At 40.0% G+C, this 25963-nt stretch overlaps 1 protein-coding gene across 5 annotated transcripts in view; it reads left to right on the plus strand.

Annotated features, from left to right (window-relative positions):
* MEF2C (myocyte enhancer factor 2C) overlaps positions 1 to 25963 on the plus strand; it is a 127749-nt gene that overhangs the window by 73378 nt on the left and 28408 nt on the right. For 2 of the 5 annotated variants that reach the window (XM_050912473.1, XM_050912475.1), the window contains exons 4-6: positions 15269 to 15412; positions 22324 to 22510; positions 23670 to 23717. In XM_050912473.1, coding sequence (XP_050768430.1) covers positions 15269 to 15412; positions 22324 to 22510; positions 23670 to 23717 — 379 coding nt within the window. Of the gene's footprint in view, positions 1 to 15268; positions 15413 to 15473; positions 15612 to 22323; positions 22511 to 23669; positions 23718 to 25963 lie in introns of all 5 variants that reach the window. The other 3 variants (XM_050912474.1, XM_050912476.1, XM_050912472.1) reach the window with 2 other exon arrangements.

A 25963-nucleotide genomic window follows, 5' to 3' on the forward strand; every position in this document is an offset into this window, starting at 1 on the left:
GATCTATAGACAACTATAATTACATTTTGTAGTGCAGAGTTATAAAAATGTGCATGCACTTTACTTTGGGTTGTTAAAGTATACGTTTATTTCTTTGATCAAATGTTACAGCACACAGGCTGTTCAAAGAAAGCAAATTATAGAAGAGTCAATAAGAGTACTTTAAACAACACACAGCTGCTATAGATTGATTCAAAAGAGATCAAAATCTTGACAAAGAAGCAGTTCCTAATGGAGTGTATGGTGTTTAAAGTGTATTTAGCTTACTACAATAGAATCATGGCTGTTACATGAAAAACATAAAAACACATAATTTTTCCTTTCATTGTTATAATCCAAGGCTTGGTTATTACGTACTTCTAGCATGTTCAAACATATATCAGTAAAATGGAAGCTTTACACTTTTGTCTCCAGCAGTTACCAGTATGTGCCTTAGCATTTAATCTGTATTTTTGTAACCAATGTGAAAAGAAGCTTGCCTTCTCAGATGTAAATTTTCGCACAACCCACATATATTGTTTAACTGATGAATAAAAAGTCATAATTATGCTCAGTACTTTCCAGCCTATATCTGAAAGTGTTTCACAGAAGTGACTAAACATAAACTTTAAAATATGGCAACTAAGGTCATTTATCCAAAAGCCTAATCTGGAGGCACATGAACTTTGTGAGAGATCTTATCATTTGATCTTGAAGATTCCTAGGGGCATGTAGTGTGCTTACTAAGTATTAACCCAGTCTGGGCCAAAATGAAAAGCCCCAAAAGATCTAGAAACTCTCAGTCCTCCATGAACAAAATATCCCTGGCAAGCAATTCCTAATGCAATGCACAAGTATAGGATCAAGCTTTTCACAAAACAGAATCAGGAAATATTGCTGGTGTTTGTGTGCTATCAAAGGGACAGCAATTTCAGTTTAATTCCTTTCTTAAAGGATTCTTTCTGCATTTTATTGAGAGTCTATTCAACATAAAATGCAAATACCAGCTCTGGAGCAGAAATCAGATTTCAACAGACTCTTCCCTCAAACAAAAATGCTGTAACAAGACACAGAGCTCTGTCCCCTGTTGAGTTCTATTTCTCTGACCCAACAAATGTTGCATTTGTTGATCCACAAAAGCAAAATATTACGGGGAATTGCAGAGGTTTAACCTATCTAGAACTGCGGAGACTCATGGGAAGCTGGGTAAATCCTATCCCTTATAGGGATATGGGAGACAATAGATTTGAGCCCATTCAGATCAAAGAAGAAACAGAACCTGTGCTTCCAGTTTTGTAGCAGGTTTCTAACCACTAGTTGTTATACAGAAAGTCTTAAAAGATTAGCTGTAGGAGGGGACAGTATGCCTGAATCAATGCCTGAATGCCCAGCAAGGCTTTGTGGATGAAGGTGTCTCTGCGGCTCTGGGTAAGCAGTGTAACTTCTGATGAGGGATAGGATTTCCGAAACCCCATTTGCTTGGTCTGAGTCACTCACAACTTCATCACATGCTGCTAGGTTTGGATCCTGTTCTGTAGCACCAAACTCTTCCGGTGCCCTGCATAGGAAGCCTCAGATCCTAACACAGTGTGAATTCCACTCTGGAAGTCAGGTGCCTAAATAGTAAGTATTGCCAAATCGAGCTTTCTATGTCCCTAAATCCTTTATTGGACCTATTCCATAGCCCTTTCCTGTCACAAGGGAATTGCAGCAGGGTGTGGACTGCTCTTTATGGTTTCACTGTAAGCTCAAAGCAATGTGGCTAAGAGGGAACACTCCTCGTTGACCATTTTCCTACCCTGTCACTTTAAAAAATGCTTCTATTCCAAAGGATGCTTAGAAAGGTGTGCTCTCGTTTCTCTGTCCCAGAGATGTCTTCATTTATAGCTTTCAAACACTGGCAGGTATAGGGGCTTCTGCCTAATTGGCTTCATTAGCAGAACCTTTGAACTGTTAGGACCCCCGTAGATAACTATACTTGACAATTCCAACTTGACCTGTATCAATAGTAAGGAGTTTGTTTAGTAGGACTAAACTCACCTGATAGTAATACCCTTGAGGGATTCACAGCTGTAGCCTGAACAGAAGTAAGATGCTTCTGGGCTTGGACTTGAGGTGAAACACTGGATCCCCAAGGGTTATAGAAACCTCTCTTGTCTCTCCCACAGAGTAGATTTTTCATTCCCTTCCTGTTAAGGAGTCTGAGAAATCCTCCTACTCCTTCTGTACAGTCTTTTTCATGGGAGAAATGTTCTTAATTCCACCTCCTCCTTCACGGAGAGTGATGGAGCAAAAGAGCTGACTAAACATTCTGCAGTTAAGTCTGCTTCCTACTGATCTCCGTGACCAATGCAGTGGCAGGAATAAAAGAAGTACTTATCTATTCCTGCTACCTCTATTTTATTCTGGATTCTTGTGGTCTAGCATATCCCAAGCAGAAACAGGAATCCTGTCAAACTTTGGAATCAATGTAAGTGAGCTTTGCTGCAGTTTATTTGAAAGTTTCATGTTGTTGAGAAACTCTAGGCAAACCTCAGGACTACGAACCTCTCTGCAGATAGTGGGAACAAAACTGTGCACTTCTGAACTGGAGAAATTCGTATATGCTCGTTGCGTATATGCCCATGCCTCTTCATGGAAACGATCTTGTAGCATTAGTGGTTTTCACTGAAATTTTGGTTATTTAGGACATTGCTGGTCCCTTTTGCTACTGTAAGTGCTGTGCGAAAGCCTGGGCCCACTGAAATCAGCCAGGATCTCTTTGCCAGATCTTTGATTTTAATATATCAATAGTAAGAGGCAAAGCCACATGTATTTTGAGGTAATCTTCAGTCTTATCACAGTCTCTGATTTCTTTGGCACAGTCAGCTTCTGATTGATTTTAAAATTGAATTTTCGTATTCAAACATAGAATAAATGTTAGAGAACCTGAAGTATTTCTTTATCATTCCATGTAATACTCCTTACCTTTCCTCTAGATTGTCTTATTGCATTGTAAATACTCTGCAGAGCTTAGGAAAGAGCTCTCACTACTGTGGCAGCAGGCTGATGGCTGCAAACAGCTTAGAAGATAGCCAAGATAATGGAATAAGTAAATGAGCTCGATTTCCTTGCCACAGTAATGTTGTTAGGAAATACTGTTGTTCCATCTCGCAGCATAATAGTTTCAGGTTCAGTCTGTAGTTGGTCCGAGTAGCTCCAGCACGGCTAGATTTTGGGACTGGGAGTAGTGCTTGTGCACCTGTGGATTTCATCTCCTCATTAGGTAGGGATCCAGTATGGTTCTTCCTTGTACGCAAGCTGAGCGTGTTAGAAAAAAAGTCAGAATGTTACTGACTTCTGAATATTTTTCTCAGATAGCCAGAACATTTACCTTTTTCTCAGGAACACAGTCCCCAAAACATTACCTGTGTCCCTTTTGCAAAACACGGTGAAGTGATAAATCACGAAAGAGGACAGTTCTTTAAAACAAATACAGTCCTTCAGGCTGTTCTGGCTTTGGCATTCCCAATTAGAAAAGTTCCCTTTCTTATATGTAACATGGCTCTGTGCGACTCTGACTGAGGCTGTCTGAGGAAACAGCTGTGGTATCTGGAGATGTGAGCACCCCCAAGCTATTTATTGCCTTTCCTCCGTTGGAGGTTACCACCTTCGCAGCAGAGTCAGAGGAAGGGAATGCATGCCCACCCCTTGGCCGCTCCACCTCCGCAGCTCTGGTATGGGGTGAGTAATCTCAGATGGCAGGGCAGAGCAGGCAGCTCTGCACGGTGATTTATACTGCAGCAGCGAGAGCCACCAAAGCTGGTCAGAGCCCACAGCTAAGTCTTCACCAAGTGCAACACTACCGGCCATGGACGTGTTCACAGCATCCTTCATTCCCACCTCTACCAAGTCTCGGAGGAAATTAAATAGGCTGAAATCTTGCTCCGTTTGTCCAGCTCTCCTGCAGAATTAGGGGACCCAAGCAGAAACATCTTTTGTAGCCCACAGAATTCTCTGTGTAGGAATACCATATGATTAAAGATTTGAAGATTTCAGACAGTAGGGCTTTGGCAGGCCAATATACCAATTCTTCTTTACAAAACTGTAATTTTGTCCAAAAAAAGAAATCCAGTTTTACAATGAAAAACCCTAACATTTAAAGTATGTTTTAGCTGCTTCTGGAGGAAGCTGAAATTTTCACAAAAAGACACTTAGTTTCTGAATGAAGATTATTTTTTTTCATTTCTCTTCTATTTTACCTTCTCAGCCATGAATTTTCTAGTATCTCTGTAAAGTCTGTCCTTAGTTCTGGTCAAACTTTTCTGACTAGTTCTTGAGTCTGCCACTTCTGCTTTCTCAAGCAATGATAAGAACTGGAAGCTGCTCTGTTTCTCAAGTTTTCTTCCTTCCCAAACAGAGCACTGAAACTGACCATTATGTTGTTAATTTAACTTACATACAGAGGGCAGCATGTAAGCCAGTTATTTGCAGGTGTATGTGAAGGTCTGTGTGTCTATATTAAATTTAGACTCCTTACTGTCTACATTACAGTTTGCTTGGGTTTTTCCTTCTTATAGCACACAAATGACACTGGTAATTACTATCATTCAACTTTTTATAGAGGGAGAACTATAGAAAAGTGAATTAACAAAGCCCGTGCAGGAAGTCAGTAACAGAAGTGGGAGCTAAACTGCAGCTTCTTGGGGTATACGGTAGCAGCTTAACCCTTGGATAATCTTATGTAAAGGGGCTAATCTTTTGCCTCCGTGATGGCACAATTTGCAGTAATGGAAATTTAAAATTCCCTTGCCTGGAAAGCTTCCTAAATTCTCCAAAATCTTTTCAAAATCTAACCTGTTTTTGCTAATTCTGTCATGTCTGATTCTGTCCTTTTGAGAGAAGTGCTTACTCCTCTCCAGGGAAGAGCAGAGTGGTAGGAGCAGTATGACTTTTGAAGAAGTTACGCTTCAGGAAAACAGAGTTGCTTGAGGGACTGGCTTTCTAGGATAATCATGCAGTCCTGGAGTTTCATCCAGCTCCTCCATACAACTCCTGACTGTACTCTCTCACTCCTTTTTTGGCTAATGTTTAGTTGAGTTATCTGCAAGTTTCAACTTGCAAAGTTTCTGTCTGAATCTTACCCCTCCTGTAGGATTTTCCATGGGAAAACAAGACCCAGTTCTTTGTTTCTAGCAGATGACACTTTGGTAAGCAGATAAATGCATATCATAGTCTAGAGATTTTAGCAGCTGTTTAAAGATAGATACAATTTGCACAAATGTTTCTGGTAAATAACAGAACTTATACAAATTGTTGGTCTAACAGAAAAAAACAAAGCCATCTTAAATCAAGTACAAAAGTCTACATCATTTGAGTCATCTGTTTTCATAGTTAAAATCATGGGCCAATTTTTCTTTTCAAATAGTGCTTGCTCGCTCTAAACTTAGTGGAGAGACTTCCTTCTCTTTCTCCTTGGTGAAAACTTGACTCTATCAGCAGAATAGTGAGTTGATGGTTATTGCTTTGTTGCTATTTAAGGCCTACGTCCTGCAAAGAAACAGGAGGCTAGAGTTTCAGAGATCTAACCTCTATTATAATTCACCATTTTTAAAAAATATATTGATTTGGGCATTTTTACCAATGGATAAAACAATTATGGTACTATAAAAATAAAAGGGAATGTTCTTTTTCTTTTAAAAGGAACTGCTATTCAGCAACATTTGCCCATTGTCATATTGGTACCATTTTTTGTAATACCCTGTAATTTGATCTGCTGTAAAATAAATGTTTAAATTCTGGGGGGGGGGGGGGAAATCTGTTCAGAACATTGATACATTCAAGATTTTTATGGGAGACCTCCAAAGAAAACCCAGGTGCTGAAGGAAGTGGTGTTCTTGTCTCAGTGGGTGGCATTTTCACTGCTGAGTCAGTACTGCACCAGTTCAGTGCTGCTGGATGTGCTCTGTTTCAGATGAAATGGAAAAGCAAAGTGCTGTGGTCATCAAAGATTCCCTGGCCCCATGGTTAAGGGTGAAGGTGTTTGCCCCATGGTCTAGGAAAAATTCCATCCCAAGTAACTTATATCGTGTGTTACAATTTTATTTGTCTGAGGTACATATCATTTCTGCTCCTGAAAACTTCATTGGCTAGCGTAGCTGCACAAGTTGACGATATATTCACCCCAGGATGGCTGCATTTTAATGATGTGTGAAGCAGTCCTTAAACATATGATTTCAGAATCTCTTTGGGAACTTTTAGAACATAGATAATGCTCAAAATATATGCAAAGGATAATTCTTATCAGCTGCCATTCTTTCTGTAATACGTTTTTGTGACAAAAGATTCTGTAAAATATATGTGTTACTCTGTATGTCACATTTCTCAAGTATTTTGAATATGGCATTTAGTATTAAAGGTTCCCATTTATATCATGGAAAAACACCAGCTGCCTTTGAAATAGTTAATTGTTTCTGCAGTCATTTATATTAAGCCCTGCATATTTCAAATACTGTATGTTTGAAGAGATAGTAACACTGATGTAACAGACTTGGTAACACCACTGTACATCTAGAATAACTCAACTGGTGTCTTTACAGCTGTTCCAAATCCAGCTACAGATTTACACTACTGTAAATGAAATCTGACTTCAGCCTTGTATTTGTGTATATGTCTGACTAAATTAGACACAAATGAAAATGTTGAGGGCAGTGCTCCATCTGGAAGGGCTGGAGTCAGTGGAGAAGGATTATAGATAGACGAACATAAAAAGAAGGAGGGAAATAACAACCTGTTGATGATTACAGTGTTTATTTTTAAGTGGCCTCATATTCCCTAAAGAAGCTTAGATGATTCTGCTGAACTACTGTAAAGTTTATTTTTCCATTCATATACTTTCTGTGTCTGGCAGCAAAACCTCGTACAAATCAAATACACTATGTCTCACCAATATCTTCTTCTATTTTAAATATGCTCAATAAAGCTTAGAGAAAACCTGGCCATTTAAATACTTCATACACTTTAACGGTTTTGAAAAATCAGTAAAGGATATAATGGACTGATATTATGCTGGAGCCAAGAGGCAAGAGGCGAGTCAGAGATGCATCTATTCTGGCTTTAGGCCATCTTTGCACCCCTTGGCAGACCGGGTTTGCTTGCAGACTGGTGGTGCTCCTGGCAGTAAACTAGTGGAAGTAGCCAGAATATAGAAGTTTTGTCTTCACGGAGTTGTTCCACAAATACTGAGCCGTGAGAAATAGTGGAATTTTATTTTCTGCAAATCCACCTTCCAAGACAGAGGATGGAAAACGAGGTATTTGCCACTAGGCTGTGGTGCTACCCTTCACTCTGCAGGAGAAGGCACACATTTATGGGCAGGGCAGCATGCATAAAGAGTGGTGGGAAGAACAGGAGAGCAAGCTGAAGTTTTCTGCCCTTACCTACATCTTCTGTATTTCCATTACTCAAAAACTGTGCCTGTGACAGGCCTTTGAACCCTCAGTAAGTGGTTATAATCATTGGGATGCTCAAAGAGCGGTGATAACTATTCCATCACTAAAACACAAATATCTTGAGAATACCTCTGATCTAAGTAAATAACCTGCTAATTTTGTGCATGAAGTACTGACAGCCAGTCTCTGGAAAGTTGTCATTTTTTTTTAACACAACAGAGCAGAATTTGACTGTCTTTTCAAAGTACAGGTTTAAAGAACAGCTGCACAGAAGTTTCATTTTAACACAGTCTTTGGGTGTAAAGGGTGCATCTGACAGTAGAGTAAAATTTGACTAACGTTTAAAAGGAATTTTGTTTGTCCAAGGCTGATTTTTTTTTTTCTTTTTAAATCCCACATATCTGTAGAGGTGTTTTTATCAGAAGCTGTAATCACAGCTAGGTCAGCATTGCATTTATGTCACTAATCTTAACACCTCCAGTTAATCTCGCACGTGAATTCATTATTTTGGAAATGCCAATCTTGTCTGGAAAAGCACATCCCTTTTTTTATCTCCGCTAATCCAACACACCAGCAGTACTAAGCCGGTATTATACTGCATCATAGCAAACGGAGGCTGGTCATACTTATGCGTGAAGACTTCTAAAAAATCCCTCTAGATTTGAATAAAAAGGTGCTGGGAAGTGATCTAGTAGAGGGTGTGTATGCGTATATATAACTATATGTATAGATATATATATATATCTCTGTAAAGCGCAAATGCTGCGTTCCTGTAGGCTGTGACCACATGAGACCCGAGAAGTGTGACAGCAGCACGGGTGAAGAAAAACCGAAAAAAAAAAAAAAAACCCAAACCCAACCCGATCGGCCGACGGGGCCAGGAGCGGAGCGTCCCCAATCAGCGCCGCGGCCCCGGGGACAGCCATCTATGGCCATGGGGCAGCAGGTGCCGGCGCTGACAGGTGCGGATGGCGGGGATGCGTGGCATTGCTGCGGCCGGGCCGGGGACCCGCTCCCCGCCGGGGCTGCGGCCGCATCGCGCCGACCAGCGCCGCCAGTCACTTGATGCTCCGCTCCCCCCGTGGATTCCCCGGGGCGGCTGGGCTCGGCGGGTGCTGCCGCCCGTCTCCTCTGTCAAGGCCGGGGAAACGCGATCCCTTCCATTGAGGGTTGGCGTAGGAATCCTACGTCAGCTGCCCAGGGGGATTTGTGGGGTTTTCAGACCTTTTGCGCCACGACGACGGACAGGAATAAGCCTGAAGGATGAGGAAATATCCTTACTTAGAACCTCGGGAATTAATCAGATCTGAATTCTTTTAAAACAAACAGTTTGCAAGTGCAGTGATGGACAGAAGTCTTTTGCGTGTCCCATGAAATAATTGCGAACATAGGAGGGTATAAGCTTAGTTGCGTGCATTAAGAGAAATTTTAATACAAAGCTTGAATGCTGGAGTCTTCATGTGATTTGCTTTTGTTTCTTTCTGAGAAAATCCAGAAAGATACATGGTTTGGATTAGCTGCTGTGAAATCTCTGAATCGGACATGTCCTTCTTCTATTTATACTTATAAAGCCAAAGTTGCCCTGTGTAATTTAAGTCAATACTAAATAGAAAAGCACTGGCAAGCGGGTAAGATTGAACATTAAAGAAAGGGATTGTGCTTGGTCTCTTTTAGAGAGCAAACCTCTGCCATCTCCCCATCTCCAGTCTCACCATCTCTCCGGAGGGGTAACCCAGGCACAGCAGCCAGGCGGCAAGGTGTGCTCTCTCATATGGATGCAGGAGACGCACTGCAGAGAGGCAGCAGGAGATGTGGTGAGGCTGACCAGTCTGCTACAGACTGCAAGGTCAGAGCGAACAGACTGCACCTCCGGAGCGCTGTGCATCGCCCTGGCTCTGGGGCTGCACCAGGTACGCTGCCTTGCAAAGCTCACCTGCGCCCAAGGTACATAGCACAGCTATGAGGAGCAAAGAGGCAAAAATCCCACTGTCCCAGCGCCCTTTCAAAAAAACACGGATTCATTTGGTTTTATACCGGTATTACAAAATATTGTAGATATGCCTTGGCACACATCAAGAGCATGACTCTAAGAGAACAGACTGAACTCTGTAAGGAGGTAGAAACCTCGTGTCCTGATGAGATTGCAGCACACACATATAAACATTCATAACACGCTGGTCGATCATTCGTAAGCAAAGAGAAGCAGATGTTACTGGCAAAGGGTGTCAGCATTGTTTGGTTTCACAAGAGGTGTGATTAGAGAAGGTACTTGAAGGAGGAGAGAATAATCACTTGGCATGCAAAAATGAGAGGCAAATCCAAGCAGAGGGTTTGGTGTATTGTGAAAAGCACGCTTACGTGTATTCATTTGAAGAAGACAGACGTACAGGACCAGACAATGGAAATTTTTTTTTCTTTGAAACTTCAGTGAAAATAAAATAGTAACAAAAAGGTTAACATGTGGTTATAGAAGTTCAGCTATTATATAAGCCCTGTAGCTTATTTCAAAAATAGTATAAACCACAAAAGCATTTTATGATTTATACAAAAGAGGTAATAAATGTTGCATTTTTCTGTGTTAGTAGTACACAATTTTTTTTGTCTGGAGCTTGTTAGGTAACAGCAAGTATAATAATGTTTTTTCTGATTCTCCAAACATGCAATTAAAGTACATTAGTACCAGCATACTAGTTCATGTTCATTATTAAATGTAAAAATCTAAGAAGTCTACATTAATGGAACATAAAATTTGAGATTTTAGTTACACAGAAGTCAGGGAATTCAGATGGATGGTTCCCATAGCAACCTATCTCTTCCTCTTTGTGTTTTTCATTTCACTAGAACCTTTCATTACTTGATTGCACCATACATTGTATCGTGCAATTTCATCATAAAATTTCATCATTATATAACTGTACAAGAGAAGAGAGTGAAGGTTGTCTTCACTCAACACTTTCTAACTTTAATGTTTCTGTTGCACAGAGAGCAAACTGATGCTTAAATGAATCAGGCCCATGATCTAAATATTTTCTGCTTTTTTGGGGGACCTCTATAAATTTGGCCAGGTTCTTTGGAATGGCTGTAAATAATAAAGCAGCTGAACACAATAGCATATCATTCCTTTGTAATTGGCTATTGTCTGCCTTGCCACGTAGATATGTGGCTCCAGTGAGCGAAAAAGAGACCAAACCATTTTTCGTTTGTGGCTAAAAGATTTATCCCATCCAGATACAGGAAAGAAAGTGATGGTGGAAAATGGAGGGCACTTGTGGTTTTTGTCTTCTGACAGTGGAATATAATTTCCCAAATTACAACTCTGTGGATTGTCATGGTCGTTAGTGGGGTTATCAGTTAGAGATTATTGTGGTGGCTTCTAGACAACATAACAGATACGGGAATTTGTAGAAGTAGACCTGTAATTCTGAATTTTTCCATACTGTAAATTTTGATTACAGATGAAGAGCCAGTAAGATCACACTTTTCATAACACAAATGAAGATAGTGATTAATCTTGCAATAGTTAGGTCTTTGTTGCAGAGGATATCAAAATGGAACAGACAGAGTGGGCTGGTCTGAACATTTTGGGGACCTTATCGACCGACCTGGTCTTTTTAATTTGGCAGCTATACTGTGAGCATTTCCAAGCCCAAATATCTGTGGCTTCTCAAGCCCTGGAGCGCTGTGGGGAGCAGTTCCACAGCAGACGAACCTATTGAGAAGAAAGGAGATACCCCTCTACAAAGAAGAGCAAACTAAAGGATAGGATGAAAAAAAAAAAAAAGAATTCCTAACCTTCTCCACTCTTCCTGTTAAAGAAATGCTAAAAGAAGAGGATAATACTGCAGAAACAGAGACTGGATTAGGAAAATGAAAGGCTTTTCCTCCTCAAAAGCCTTCAAATTGCTATGATTTCCATTGCCTTGATAAAATCAGACCTGGCTGTTAGTGCCATATTTTCTTTTGTGCTTTCGTAGTGATGATAAATTTCACATGAAATGAAAGTAAATAGTTGTTTATACTTCATTTTACAGCAGCCAGTATGTCACTAAGTCAGCACTTCTCCTCTGAGATTTATAGAGCAGGATTTAGGCTAAATTGCTGGCATATGAGATTTCAGCCAAAGGTTGTTTTCCTTTAACCATTTTGTTTTTCAAATGCCTTGGCTGATTTTAGGTTATTGGAGTCCAATATAATTACTTGTTTAATTGCTTGGAAGAAGTGCAGCTTCCGTAGTTCAAAAATGGATTATTTTCTTTAAAAATAACTGAAATCTGGCTTGGGGTTCTCTAGAATGCAGTGCACTATACAATTGTGTAATTTTATCCTCTTAAAAATTCCCTGAATAGTCATTAAATCTTTGGAAACTAGCTAATCTCCAGGAAGATGCGATAGGTCTGGCTAGTTTCCAGGGTTTGCAAGAGGCTATGACAACTTAACATGGTAAGAAAAATGGTTTCTAAATCACTGCAAGACTGGGTCAAAGACTCTAGCCTGCTGAAACCCAGTTGGTCTTCTTAATGACTCCGGTCGTCTCCGATGTCCAGAACCAGCCTCTGCTTTCAAGAGGTGTCTCAGAGCAGAGGAGAAGAGGAAAAATTGACAAGGAGTCCAGAGAGCTTGTGAATAAGGATGGATCAGTTAGATATTGGTCAGTGCCACTTCTAGTTGTGCTGTACCAACTAGTCTTGTGTTGTGTTGTGTTGTGTTGTGTTGTGTTGTGTTGTGTTGTGTTGTGTTGAAGCACAAAAATAAAGGACCTTTATGAGAGGTATAATGCGGTAGGTAGTGATGTGGAGGAGAGTAAAGTAACAAACAAGGCGATAGAACAGGCAAAACTGTAGCCTGCATGTTGAGAAGCCAGAGATAATGCTAACATGTTCAGGAACATTATATTTCTGAATACCTGAATACCACTCAGTACCTTAGTGCAGAGGGTAAGTATGTCACTTTCAGCCTGCTCGAGAGGGGGGCTGTGTACACTGGATTGATGCAAGGGAAAGGTTTGCCTCTACTCTTTAGGGCTGAAGTTAATTTTGGGTAGAATACCAACATGATTTTACTAAATGTGGTCTTTGGCTTTTCTGGTGAAAACAGAGATTGCTTCTTCTCCACCTGGTGTGGCAGCAACCTGCTTTCTAAGGATATGAAAATAAAAATAAATATGTATGAAAATAAAAACATTACTATGTTGGGAGGAATCGGGTCTCCTTTTGGAGACTGCTGCAAGACATTCATTGGGTTACATTGGCTTTCCTCCTCTGAACATCTGAAAGATGAGAGTGCATTCCTGAACCTCCACAAACCACAGAAGTGACTGTTTCACATGAGTGCTAAGTAGACAGCCACAGAGCTTTGGGGCATTGTGAGTGTGCTGAGGACAAGATGCATCTTTTTCCACCCAGACATGGTCTTGTGAATGCAGCAGACAACGATTTGGGCATGATGGGAAAGGATTCAAAGAGGCTGCAAAACATTCCCCCTCTTGTCTTTTCATATTGCTCTTTGTCTGGGTTGTCTGGTAGGATAACGACTGTGCAGCTCCCTTCCCTCACCTGTGCCCATTCAGTTCCAGCTGTGTTGACCTCTGGGTAAAAAAGAGGTCATTGCCATTTGTAAATAGAAGACCTGGACTGTCATCTCAAAGCTTGGAGTTGAGGATGCCATCCAGTCCAGCTCACATCAGCGTCATTCCTCAGAGACTCCGTGTGAATCAGCAGGACTCCATCAGTGACTCAGATGAGCTCAAGAAAAGGTCCCAAGTGCTGATCTGGGTTTCATGTCTGGACAGCTTGATCCAATGGATCTTGAAAACAGAATATTTTATGTATTCAGAGAACAACTCTTTTGTACTTACATGAAGAGAAGAACGTTAGTTGAGATTAGTTATTCAGATGTAAAAGAGAAATTTCACTTTTAGTATATCATATTGTATCTATTAAATCTATCAAACAGCTGATGCAAAAACCCTCTTTATAATTGGCTTGTTTCAAGCTAGTAGCGGTAGAAATCATAGATGACTGTGTCTGTTCTGCTAGTTAACATTTAAAAGATAAAAGAGAGATAAGAGGGAGTGGAGAAGAAGTGTAGAGAATCATTCAGGTTGTTTTAGCTTCTTAAGGTTTGTTTCTAATGGATTTATAATTTTGTCTGTGTGTCAGTAGTAGCTCGTGGGATTAGACAAGAAGACTGTACAGATACAAAGTTTGAAAAGAAAGACCTACATTGAGCCAGCCTTCCACAGTTGCTTAAATCTGTTTCAGAGGTCCACAACATGAGTTTGGAAGGCTCAGATCTCTTAGGGCAGATCACCATCACTTTGCTGACTCGATGAAAATGTGAGGTTCAGGGGGTGCGTCTCCACAAGGAGAACAGCTTTATAGCTTTTGCAGGAATAAGAGGGCTCTGTGCTTAAGTCTCAGGTAAAATGCAGAAGATGAAGTCTAATTTTTAATGAATAAATACAATAGTACAGAAACAAGGTATGACATTATGATACCTGAGGACTTTAATGGTGGTAAACTGGACATTGCCTTAAAGAAAATAATTAGGAAATGTACTTTTCCAAGAGGAACAAAAAGCTCAGATGAGAAGCAGCCATTCTGAGAAGGCAAAAAGAAACCGGAGCATCCCACGCTAATACACAGCACAAGTATAGCCGCTTACTAACACAAGAGTGCTATGTGATCTATATCTTGTAACTGAGATTGCTTAGCCAGGTTTCAACTCAGAATTAACTGCAAGCTGTCTAATGAAGTTTGTAGACAGCCAAATGGACTCTTTGAAGAGTTTTTGACTGAGACATTATTGAAGCTAAATTTGAGAAATCTTACAAATACTGACTTTGTGTACTATTACTTGTACTTGGGGAGTCCACAAAGACTTGTTTCTCATATTCTTTTACCTTAATGAAGCCCGTGACTGTTCTTTGGTGATCTGTCGAGGTAGATCAGTTAAAACCTATTTGAGGCCAGGGAACCGTTCTGAATTGTTAGCTACTGATTTCATTCTGTTTTTAAGCTTTTTCATCTCCATTATTTATCTTGGTGATGATGATCATGGTTGCGAGGGTTGATTTGAGCTGCTGAACCTGAAATTCATCTGTTTTGACTTTTCACTAAGCATCTGTTTTAGCAGTGCTTTTTCCTGTACATTAAGCTTCAGCACTGTGCATTTGTAGCACTGTAACTGGAGTCAATAAAAAGTAAGCACCATATCTAGAAGCTCTTAATCGGTATTTCACAGCCACATTAGCAACTCTGTCCTCCCCCTTGTCCTATCAAAAGTATACACTTAGGAATGGCAGGGCATTGCTAATGTCACCCCTTACATCCAGTTCAAAGGAAGAATTCAGTTTAGGTACTCCTGCTGCTTCTGTGAAAAGCATGAATTCCTAAATTTGTTGCAGGTTTTTTTTTTCAGTTCTTCCTCCTGTATCTTTCTTCAGAGAAAAGGAAAAAAACGGGGTATTCCACTGTAAACAGTATGCGTCCTTTGCTTTTAATGTTCATTCATTTCAAGTGAATAAATATCTTAAAATAAATTGCATTCTGGGTGGGTATCTTAACCCTTTAATGCTATCGGATATGGGGGGGAGGTACTAGCACAGGCACTTTGCCAGATTGTCAGCTTCATTCTTTGTTGACTGATTCCAGTTTCAGAAGAAAGAGATCTGTATGGTCCTCTCTTGCCACTCATAATTGGAGACCTACAGCATCCGTGTGGTGGATCTCTAGTCATTTTCTTTCCCTAAAGCATAATGTAAAACCTTCCACTGCTGGGCAGTTTGTGTTACTGTAACACTGCTGAGTCTTTCTTGCAGCCTGTGTCAAGGATTGAACTTTCCAAATTATGTATTTCAGACGTTGAGAAAGAAAGGACTTAATGGCTGTGACAGTCCAGACCCCGATGCAGACGATTCAGTAGGTCACAGCCCTGAGTCTGAGGACAAGTACAGAAAAATTAACGAAGATATTGATCTAATGATCAGCAGGCAAAGATTATGTGTAAGTACTCTGAGCTCCCTTTCATTTTTTTTACTTTTTGATATTTCTCTGAACCTGGCAGGCATTGAACAAGAAAGAAAACAAAGGTTGTGAAAGCCCCGATCCTGACTCCTCTTACGCTCTCACCCCACGCACTGAAGAAAAATACAAAAAAATTAATGAAGAATTTGATAATATGATCAAGAGCCATAAAATACCTGTAAGTACCGAAGGTTAGATGGCTGTCTGCTGATAACTGCTGCAGTAACAAACCATAACCCTTTCAGTTCTGGCTTCTTAAGGAAAACATTTCAGCTGGAAACAGGCTTTAATAGCCCAAAATATAATTAAACACTGTGGTCAGAAAATTTCACACAACATATTTTTCTTCCAAGTCTCTACCTCTGACACACAGACAAAGCCTACTATAGGTGAAACCTACAGAAGGAAGTGAAATATACATATATACATTATATTCACTTGATTTACAGAACTGTTTTACCACACCACTCGCCCAAATTATATCTAAAAAATAACGATGGAAATCTTTCTTTGTGGACAGGCTAACAAACCCACAGAATACTTTCTGTGGTGATATAGAAAAAGCGATGTAGAACTGAAATTCCTTTATATATAGTAATTAGTGCATTCTGTGCGTGTCGCTTCAGTTCTCAAGTGTCTCTGCTAAACTGGGTTGCAGCACTGAAGGGTTACAGCTACTTGCTCGCTGCAGAGAAACAGACTGCATGAGAGCCTAATGGTAGGATTCAGACATGTTTGTGTGTTGGGGTGATTTTACAGCTTTATCAGAGAATTTGCTTTGACCTCATCAGCATTTCTTTAATGCTTTAACATGAGCTAAATTTTGTTTTAACCAAGTCAAAATTTCTAACCATCAGTCATATGCCTTGCCAGATATCTAAGAGAAATAACTCTGCATGTGCTATTTTGTTTGCACAAAACATACAAGGGGAGAATACTTTGTCATTATGTTTAATATTACATTTATAAAACCAACAAAAAGAATGTGGAGGTTTGGAGGTTATATTTGGCCCTTCTTCCAAATGTGTGTGGAGGAGAAAGTAGCAAACCAAAGATTTGCCCAGGTCCAAAGAAGCATCTGAATTTGCATAGGTAACTGCTTGCTTCTAAAAGAGATCATTTGGATGTGTTCAGTCCTCGTTCCCACATGTAGGTTGTATGGTTAGCTGCCAAAAAGAATGTCTGTATACCCAGAATGAGCCAAGTCTTTTCTGTGGTGCTAGTCAATTGTGCGTACAAAATCTGATACCTAAGCTGTGGATACCTCTTAAGGATGCTCAGATTCTGTCTCATGCAGTGTAAGTGTTCTTTCCATTAATTCTCCACAGAAAGATTTTCACTCAAGTTAATTAAAATTTGAAGAAGTTCTCACATCATGGCAAATGTATTTTTGCAAAAGAATTTAAATAATACAGATTTTCCCAGAGACCAGAGTGGCACCAAATTTGATAAATTAGTATTTGGAATGGCTGGTTAAGGATGCCCAACATGTATATAAAATATCAGGGCAGAATATATATATTCCATCTTTTTTTACCTCCCTTTTTATTTTGCATAGATGCTTTTCTCAGAAAAAAAAGCTCTAAAGCTGTCACCATGAATTTGGTTTCTCAGGATGAGTTTGACAAACGCTGACTGCAACATTTAGGGTGGCTGTTATAGGCTGGGATGCTTAACCCTTTTTCACATCAAAATCTTACCAGTTGCCATTCCTTTCTTCTTTCAAGGATGACCTTTGGCTTGTTCAAATCAAAGTGACGGAATTTTCAATCAGATAGTATTGAACCACGCTACTTTTCCACCTTAAAAATTGTGTTTGGAATGGTCCTTCAGATCCTCTGTTTCTCTCATGCTACCTGTTTTTGTTCCAACAAAGCAGCACATGTTATAACCATTTGAAATCTTAAGACATGAAAAAAAACCCTTGGAAAAAAGCTCATTCCTGTGGTAGTGAGTTCTGTCACTTTCTTTACCTCCATAAGCATTTGGGAAAATCGTCTTTTCTATAAAACTAGGGAAGTTCTAGGAATTAGAAACAACACAGTTAATCTAAACATGGTACATCACTTTTGTCCTCCCAGAAATTAATGGAGTTTCCCTCTGGTTGCCTTCATTAAATTTAACATTTTGACATCAAATATAGTCCTACGTTAGCTATTAACTTGGTGATTAACTTGGTTTCCTGAGCTGTATTTTGGGCATAATGTAACTTCCTACCTTGCAGGGATGTTACAAGGTACAGTGTATTATCTTTTTGTGAAATTACTTCAGACATGCTTCAGAGATACAGAACTGCAAAATGTTAGCGTTTCTTTTCATGTAAGACAGGATATCCCTTCTTTGAATACTTCACATGCAGCGCTCAAGGTCTGTGTGCTCTATCAAGCTGCTTACCACAAAAAGAAGAATCAGTAGATGTTCTCCTCTAATGCAACAGGAGCTCCTTCTCTTGGCATAAGCTGAGATGTAATATGCAAGATGGAGCTCAAAACTAGTACAGAATGGAAATTTGTAAATATATATTTTTATATATACATATTATATATTATATTGTATACAATCATATCCTTAACTGTACAAATCAGTATAACTTCAGAGAAGTCAGGGAAGTTGTATTCATTTATATCATCGAAGGTAGCCAAGAAAGTTAGGGGGAAGAAAGCAAAATTGAACAAAAAGTCACCAAGTCAAGTCATTAAATCACTACTTACAAAATATATAAAACAATGCAATGCCTGTGCCTGGTCTTGTAACAGAATAAAGCTGCTGCCAAATGAAAACAAAATTGGCTTTTGCTCCTAACAGCTAAAGCCAATAATGTTTCCTCAGATAATTTTCTGGGGATAAGTATTTATATTGTTCTAAAACATCTGATAATAATTAGACATTTATTTGTAGTTTTCATAAGAGTGATGAAAGCAGAGGAGACAGAAATAGTCCACTAGAAGGGAGCTATAAGTATCTCTGTCTCTAAATAAATGAAGGTCTGGTTGAACATGGAAGGGATAAAAACAATATTTAACACAGAATGTTTGGTCCATTAATTTCCAAGGGTTTTGAGTCCCCAACACTTTGCTTTGCACAACTTACCACAGCTTGTGGAGCACACATCTAACACAGTGTGTGCTGTACGCTGGCAGTATCCTCTCAGGTGAGCCATCTGCACTCTTTGGCAATTGTGTCCAAAGGAGAAAAGACAAGAGGGCAAAAAAAAAGGCAAAATGTGGCAAGCTGCATACACGTTAAAGTAAGGCTTCATCTATGTTAGTAAATTAGCAAATGGCAAAGAACGTACCAAGGCAGCGGGAGGTTCTTATCTCTGCCCTGAATTGTTTGAACAGTCCCTGGCATGCTTGTGGCACTGGCCAAATAACGGTCTCCCAGACAATTTCATAGCTCTGTTTGGTAGTTAGCCCAGGCGAGGAACAGTTCCCAATTGTCAGTTTATATGTAGTCATGAAGTTTTTGAGGTTGAGAAAGCTTAATAGTATGGACATGGACTGCTCTGTGGCCTCAGATGGCCTCAGCTCCTAGGCAAGTTTAATTTACTAATATAGATATTACGCAAGTGCATCATAAGCTTTAAAGTCCATCAGGCCTAGCTGGAATAGATATGCCCCGTGACTTACCACCAAGAATGACTAGGGAATCTGCAGGAGGTTGCACTTCTTGGTGAAGGACATATAAGACCGTAACAAAATTTGGGCAACCAGAGCAAAAGTGTAGCTAGAGACTTACTGTTTAATACTGGTGCTTATCCAGACAAACTTCTCTCTCTAACTTCTGACTAATGAGGAGAAGAAATAAAAACTACTATATTCCAGATATAGTGTGTATTGTGCTGCAAAACAGAGAGTAAAGTGACTTTGCCCTGATAAAATTGCCTATGAAATACTCTGTAAATAGATGTAAGTATATCCGGACAGCAGGTAAAATGGTGAAAATGAAACCATTACTACAGAAATTAAGAAAATAATTTAACTAGTTTAAAAAAATATTTTTAAAATGACAAAAGCTAAGTAACTGTTTAAGCAATGTTTGTATTTCAGTGATGACTAGTGAGACTGGCAGCCACACGAGCGACCAAGACTGGAGCTCTTTTGTGCTGTGCTAACGTAGAAAAAGATGATTCCAGCCCTTGAAGGGTTTGGTTTGTACATGGAAGAAAGACAGAGCATAATGATGAAAGCAGACAAGCCTGTTGAGGATTGGCAAGACCTTCAGATTTGCATTAGTACCTGTGTTTTAGTTTAGATAACTCAACAGAAATTGGGATTAGGATCGTAAGTTAAGAACATAGGGGCAATATTGGTGTTTACCCAGGCTCAGAGGACAGATTTCACAGATCTCATGACAGAGGTGAAGAAGACATTGTGCGAAGGGCTGTCCAGTGGGTGACACTCCATCTAACATGGGCTGGCACTCAAGCAGGCAGCATCATGTGCTCGAAGCCACCAGGCAGAGAGATCTCCACCACAGCCCTGAACGTTGCAATAACAAGAGACTCCATGTTGGCTTATTCATGTCTCACATCAGGCTGAGGTGGAGCTAAGACTTCTGTCCCCATGTGGATTCACTGGCTAAAACCTTTTGAAAAGGCAGAAACCAGCAGCAGCAGCTGATTTTGAGCTCCACGAGCAGCCATGCATTTCTGACTTACATGTGATTTGGGAACCTCTTGGGTTCTGTGGCCGGTGAAGAGAATGTCTTGCTTCAAAACATACCTTCAGGCTGATAAAATGTTTCAGATTGTGCTATGTGAACCTATTTCCAAGGAGCCTAGACTTCAGTCATGACATACAGTGGTACTCCTTGTGTTATGTACTTTGTAAATTTTCCTTTGAAAGACAAGTCACACATGCAAGAACATCTGTAAGAACATCTGCAGGCAAAAAAAGGTTGCTCCTGAAAGGAATAAAGAACATACTTCAGCAATTACATTTTTCATCACGTAATTATTTATTTTTTCTATTTGTGAGACACAAACATTAGTATGTTTCAGGATCCCTACACAGACCTAGCAGCACGTGTAGTTTTGCTCCTTAGAGACTGAATACGTAGATTCCCAAGACACCTCTCCTCCCCTTCCCACCTCTACTTAAATCGATCAACTCTATGGAAAATATGGCCCTTGGGGTGCACTTCGGCTTCTCGGCAAAGGGAAGCGAGTCCCAGTGTGCAGCCCCCCGGCTGGGGAGCAATGCCAGCAGGTCCATCTGCTCGAGTGCCCTGCCTGATCTCAGCCGTTATGCTATGGCCATGTCTCACAAAACCAGGCCACAGGCGACATAGAGGGTTTCAGAGCTAAATTAACACCTTGAAATAAGTCCCGAGGCATTTGTGTAATGTATCCTTCACATCATACCCTGAACTAAAATCTTGCTGTGTGTTTCAGTGGTTAAGCAAAATGATTCCTCTATATTTAGAGCAAAATTATGTCTGCCCCTAGAAAGGGGAGAGGACAAAAAAAAAATGTTTAAGGGATAACCGTAATTTGATGGCCAGCGCCGTAATACACAGGGCACAGTCAACAGCTCTGGCCAGCCAGAGAAGAGACATGTGGGTGGCACAAGGTCAGGGTGCCTCTGTTGCCTGACACAGCAGATTATGTGTCCAGCTCTCAATTTACTCCTTCTAGGTCCTTGAAGACTTACCAGTACTATCAGCTGCCAACAACAAAATTAAAATATGTGATTTCCTCCCTCTGAAGATGTTACAAGGCTGGTTTAAAGAATTCTTTTATGGGTTTAGACTGTTGAAGCTCATAATATTTTTAAATGGCAAATTAAGGGGTATTTCATTTGCATTCAGGTATTTGAATATTTAAAATACTGTCAGGTAATTCTGAAAAAGTTTTCTTTCCATTCAAAAAAGGCAAGAAATTATTTTAAAAACAAGTAAATTAAATATGGAGTTCTAATGTATTTGAATGCCACCAGAGTCATAAATTCTAAAGAAATTCAGGCAACTGCCACCGAAGAAAACCCCAACCAATAAACCCACCAACCAACCAACCAAGAAAACCTGAGCTGGACTTTCTATGAGCATAATGAGAATGAGGTACTGCATCTCCTCACACCCTCTGGCAGAGTGGTCCATAATTTGGTTCTTTTTTGAAAGGGATTCTTGCAAAGGAAAGTGGCTGAGGAGAGGATCCTGCCTTAAAGTATGAAAACAGTATATTGAAAAAGTGTCACCACACACCACCACCCCTCCCCGCAAAAAAAAACAAACAAAAAAACCCACAAAGAACCCAAAGACTGGTGTGTATCTAAAGTTCTTGTATTTGCTACCTGTCCCTGAGTAGAACTTTGTTTCTTTTAAGCCCCTCCACACTAAGACAGAAACCTTTAAGAAAGTAATTTACTGTGTTGGTGCCTTTAACGTGATTTGGGATCATTCTGGTTGCTAAAGCGACATAAGCTGAAATTAAAGCTTTCCCTTTTGCATTCCACCCCTTCTAATTTTTATCCATGCGATGAAGTCATCATAATCATGTACCTTTGATCTTGTAGTCAACTGTGACACTAGATTAAGATATCACAAGTGAACAATTACGACTTCACGGAATGAAAGAAGAAGGAAATTAAGCTTCATAAAGCCGGGTTTTGTTTTAAACAAAAAAAAAAAGGAAAAAATCTTTCCAGTTCTCACAAAGTAAATGTGCAAGCTGCATTAAAGGAAGATGGAATCATGATTTGAAAAATCATATTTAAAAGCCTTAGTAACTCTTTTGAAACTCTTCTCTTGACTCTTGGAGGAGGGGGGCGAGCGTAAATATTTTAACCACCAACTACAAAATATTCCAACTAAATATAGAGTAACTGTACTTGAAGGCTGTTGTGCTTCTGTACTATTCTCGTCTTTGTTTCCCTTTTTTGCTTGTACAGGCTGTTCCACCACCAAACTTTGAGATGCCAGTTTCTATCCCAGTGTCCAACCACAACAGTTTGGTATACAGTAACCCAGTCAGCTCGCTGGGAAACCCCAACCTTCTGCCGCTGGCTCATCCTTCTTTGCAAAGAAATAGCATGTCTCCTGGCGTGACACATCGGCCTCCGAGTGCAGGTAACACAGGTAGGCTCTGTTCAATCCCATCGCTTTAAATGCTCTTTTATCAGCTGGTTGTGTGCCTTAGGTCACTTTAAACTGTACTCTGAGAAACAAGAACTCTGTTTTTACCAGTCGTAATAGTTTGTCCAAAATTGCTGTGTTGAAAAATCAAAAGAAGAGCCAAAGGGGTTTCTATTCCCAATTTAGAAAATTAAAAAAAAGTTCTAGAAAAAGCTGAATATTGACTAAGATTAAAGGAAATCAATAAAGGATAAAAGGGCAGACAATTTGCTGTTTCATAAAAAGGCAGCTTGTCCACTTAATTCATGCAAGAGCTCACTATACCATAAAGCTTTAGGGGGCAGGGGAGAAAATGTAGCCAACTCAAACAAGTTGAAGCAAGTAAAATAGGACACTCGTTACTGAAATCGTCAGTCTAGAGGCTAAATGCAGAATTTATTATTATTTAGGCATTCACAAGTTCCTTGATGGGTAAATGTTAGTTGAGCTCTGTACTTGAGTGCCTTGTATAGCAAGAGGCTGTGCTTTGCTCTGGTGATGATGAGGGCTCACCTCTTAATAGGATAAATGGGGATTAAGTTCATGCAATCTGTCTGGCTGAAGCAACATCAAGATCCTTAAGTATACGAGGTTCAAAGAACTATTTGAGGTCCCGAAGTGCAAAGAGAAGTTTTAAAAGTCCTTAGAGTGAATGTCTATGAAAGGCTGAGGAAACTAAAATGAAAAGCTATGTAAATATGTATTATAGCTTCTGAGGTACATTCTCGTCCAGGAAACTTCAGTCTCTTCCTCCCAACCCTATGTGGAAGCCTTTGCTCTTCTGACTGATACTGAACTAAAGATAATTTTCAAATGAAGGACTAGTGTACATAACTTTCAAATATGATTGATTTTTCATATGCTGTAGAAGTATGAAAATAAAATAATGAAATGTTGTGTACTACGTGTTTTGTTTGTCCTTGAAAGGCAAATATCTCGTATGGGTAACATTAAACATTACAATTTTATGACTACGGGTTTGATCCGATGCCTGTTGAAGTCAGAGGAAAACAGTGGTGGGTACTGGAGCAGGCCGTTTGAAGTTAGTTAGAGAAAATGTTTTGAATGTTTGCCTGTTACAATTTATCGTGCTCATTTGTAGTATTTCATTTCAACCCCCTAGGTGGCCTGATGGGTGGGGACCTCACAACCGGTGCAGGCACCAGTGCAGGTAAAGAGAAAAGAATTTATATTTATCTTTCTAAGTGAACAAAGAACTTCCTTCAAAGGCTCAGTCCTAAAATAGCTCCATACTGGAGGTGGGATATTAGAAAGTCGTTGGCATCGGTTTATTTCCCCCAGCTGGGGGGTGGGGAGTTGATATTTGTGCTTCTCTTATTAGTAGGAAGAGGCTTGTTTTCAGCAATGTCAAAAGTCGTGCACCTCAATGAATTCCACAGACACAAATGTCTGTTTTCCTTCACATTAGCCTTTCTGTAAAAACTTTTGGGTCCACTGCATAGCCCTGTTCAGGCAAAACTTCTACTGGGGCCCGTGTCAGAAACCTTGATCCTTTTTAAGTCACAGGGAGTTTTTGCATTGACTTCAGTGGAAGTGGGGTTTCGTTTTATGAATTTAAGCTTGAGTAAAGATTTCAATATTGAGTCGCTCATTAGACTTCAGTCTACTGAGCGCAGATTTGATTTCAAGCCCCTGCTCTAAGAGCATTGCTAGTCAGTAAAATCTGTTAGCATTTACTTAAATAATCAGTAATTAACTTAAGCTTAGTTTTATGTATTTGCTTAAGTGCTTTGGTACACAACAGGGAAAGGATTTTCAAAATACCCATGTAGAGAAAAAGATTAGCCCCTTTAGTCCTGCTCCCATAGAACTAATGAGAACTGTACTTGCTCAGGTCTGTGTTATCAAAGCAATGTTGTCAGAGTAGTCCCCTTTGCTCAGTAAACTCAGTGGTTTGTTAGCAATGTCAGCAATGTTGCATTATTACAAATACAGATTACAAAAGACAATGGCAAGATTACTGTTTCAGTTCGAGAAGTAAACACATATGTTTGAAAAAAATAAGCTGAGTGGTAAAACATGAAGCACATCCAATTTTACTGGGTTAACTGCTCTCAGAAAGAACTGTATGGAAAAATAATTGGAAGATCCATTTTGTGCACTACAAACCAAGGCTGATACATATGCCAATTCTGACGTTGTCTCATAAAATTACTTGTTAAAGTCTGGATATAGTGATCTTTTCTTTCTTGGCTCTTCTCTGCCTGCATTAGACCACCACCCCCCCCCCCTTTTATCTTCACGCATAGATGAGTCACAGATGTTTGTGTGATGCATTTGTAGTAAAATTGAAACTGCACAGCATTGTATCAGAAAGGCACTTTAAACACATGCTGAAGCTTTGAGGGGTCATTTCGTATTAATTTAGGAGTAGGGGAGGCAGGCCACGGGAACTTAGCTATTAGCCTCCTTTGTTCTCAAAAAAAAGAAAGCATGATAGAAGATTACAGTTTTGCTAATTGTCTTTTGCGAGCCTGCGAAAGACAGCGAAAGAAAGATTCGTTCTGGCGATGCTGGCCTTGCGTCTGCCTTTAACCCGACGCCGGGCGGGAACGCGCGGGGCGGCAGCGGCGGCCGGCGGCCGGGAGCGCGGTTCCCCTGTTCGGGGGCTCCCTCTGCTGCCAGCCCCCCGGTACTCGCTTCCTGCTTCCTTCAAAAAGGCGATGGGAAGCAATCGGTGAAGAAGGCGATGCTTGCCTTCCGAAGGGGCACACGCTAAAATAAAAGTTCGTCTCGTTTGGCTTGCTCATCCTTGTGCTTAATGAAGTCTGTGTATCGGTACGCCAGCCGAAAATTTGTATTCTTTCTAAATACATTTCTTAATTGGAAATATATTAAAAGCATATATAAGGAGAGGAAGAGGGATAGCTTGATTATTTACTCACAAATTAAGAATTTGTATTTCCTGCGCGCCGTGTTATGCATTAAGCTCTCAAGCAAGGTAACTTTGGAGTAGGCAATTGATTTGAGGGGCATATATATGAGGGGCATTGCTAGGAATGCATCATAAATATTTAATCGTATGAATAGTCTTTGTTCTTTATCTGGCAATAAGAGCTTTAAACACCATTAAAGAAGTATTCTCTAAATCTCTTAAATGCAGAGCAGTAGGAAGAATTTGATACAGGGCTGAAGAAAGATGAAAAGGTCACTATAAGGTTGAATCCTCTGTCTTGGTTGCATCATTCCACAATGGCACTATTTTGGACAGTCCTCTTTCTTTAGGGTGCAGAAGAATAAACATCAAAAGTTCTCTTTGTTCATCATTCTTCACAAGAAACAGAGACCTCTGTGTTTTCTTCTATTTGGCATCTTAGAAGCTGGTTGCATGATCATGTGGTTTAATCTCCTGAGGTTCATATTTCTGGCCAAATTAGAACATTATGAATTTGCATT

The sequence above is a fragment of the Gymnogyps californianus genome, chromosome Z (assembly GCF_018139145.2).
Source record: "Gymnogyps californianus isolate 813 chromosome Z, ASM1813914v2, whole genome shotgun sequence".
Classification (NCBI taxonomy): Eukaryota; Metazoa; Chordata; class Aves; order Accipitriformes; family Cathartidae; genus Gymnogyps; species Gymnogyps californianus.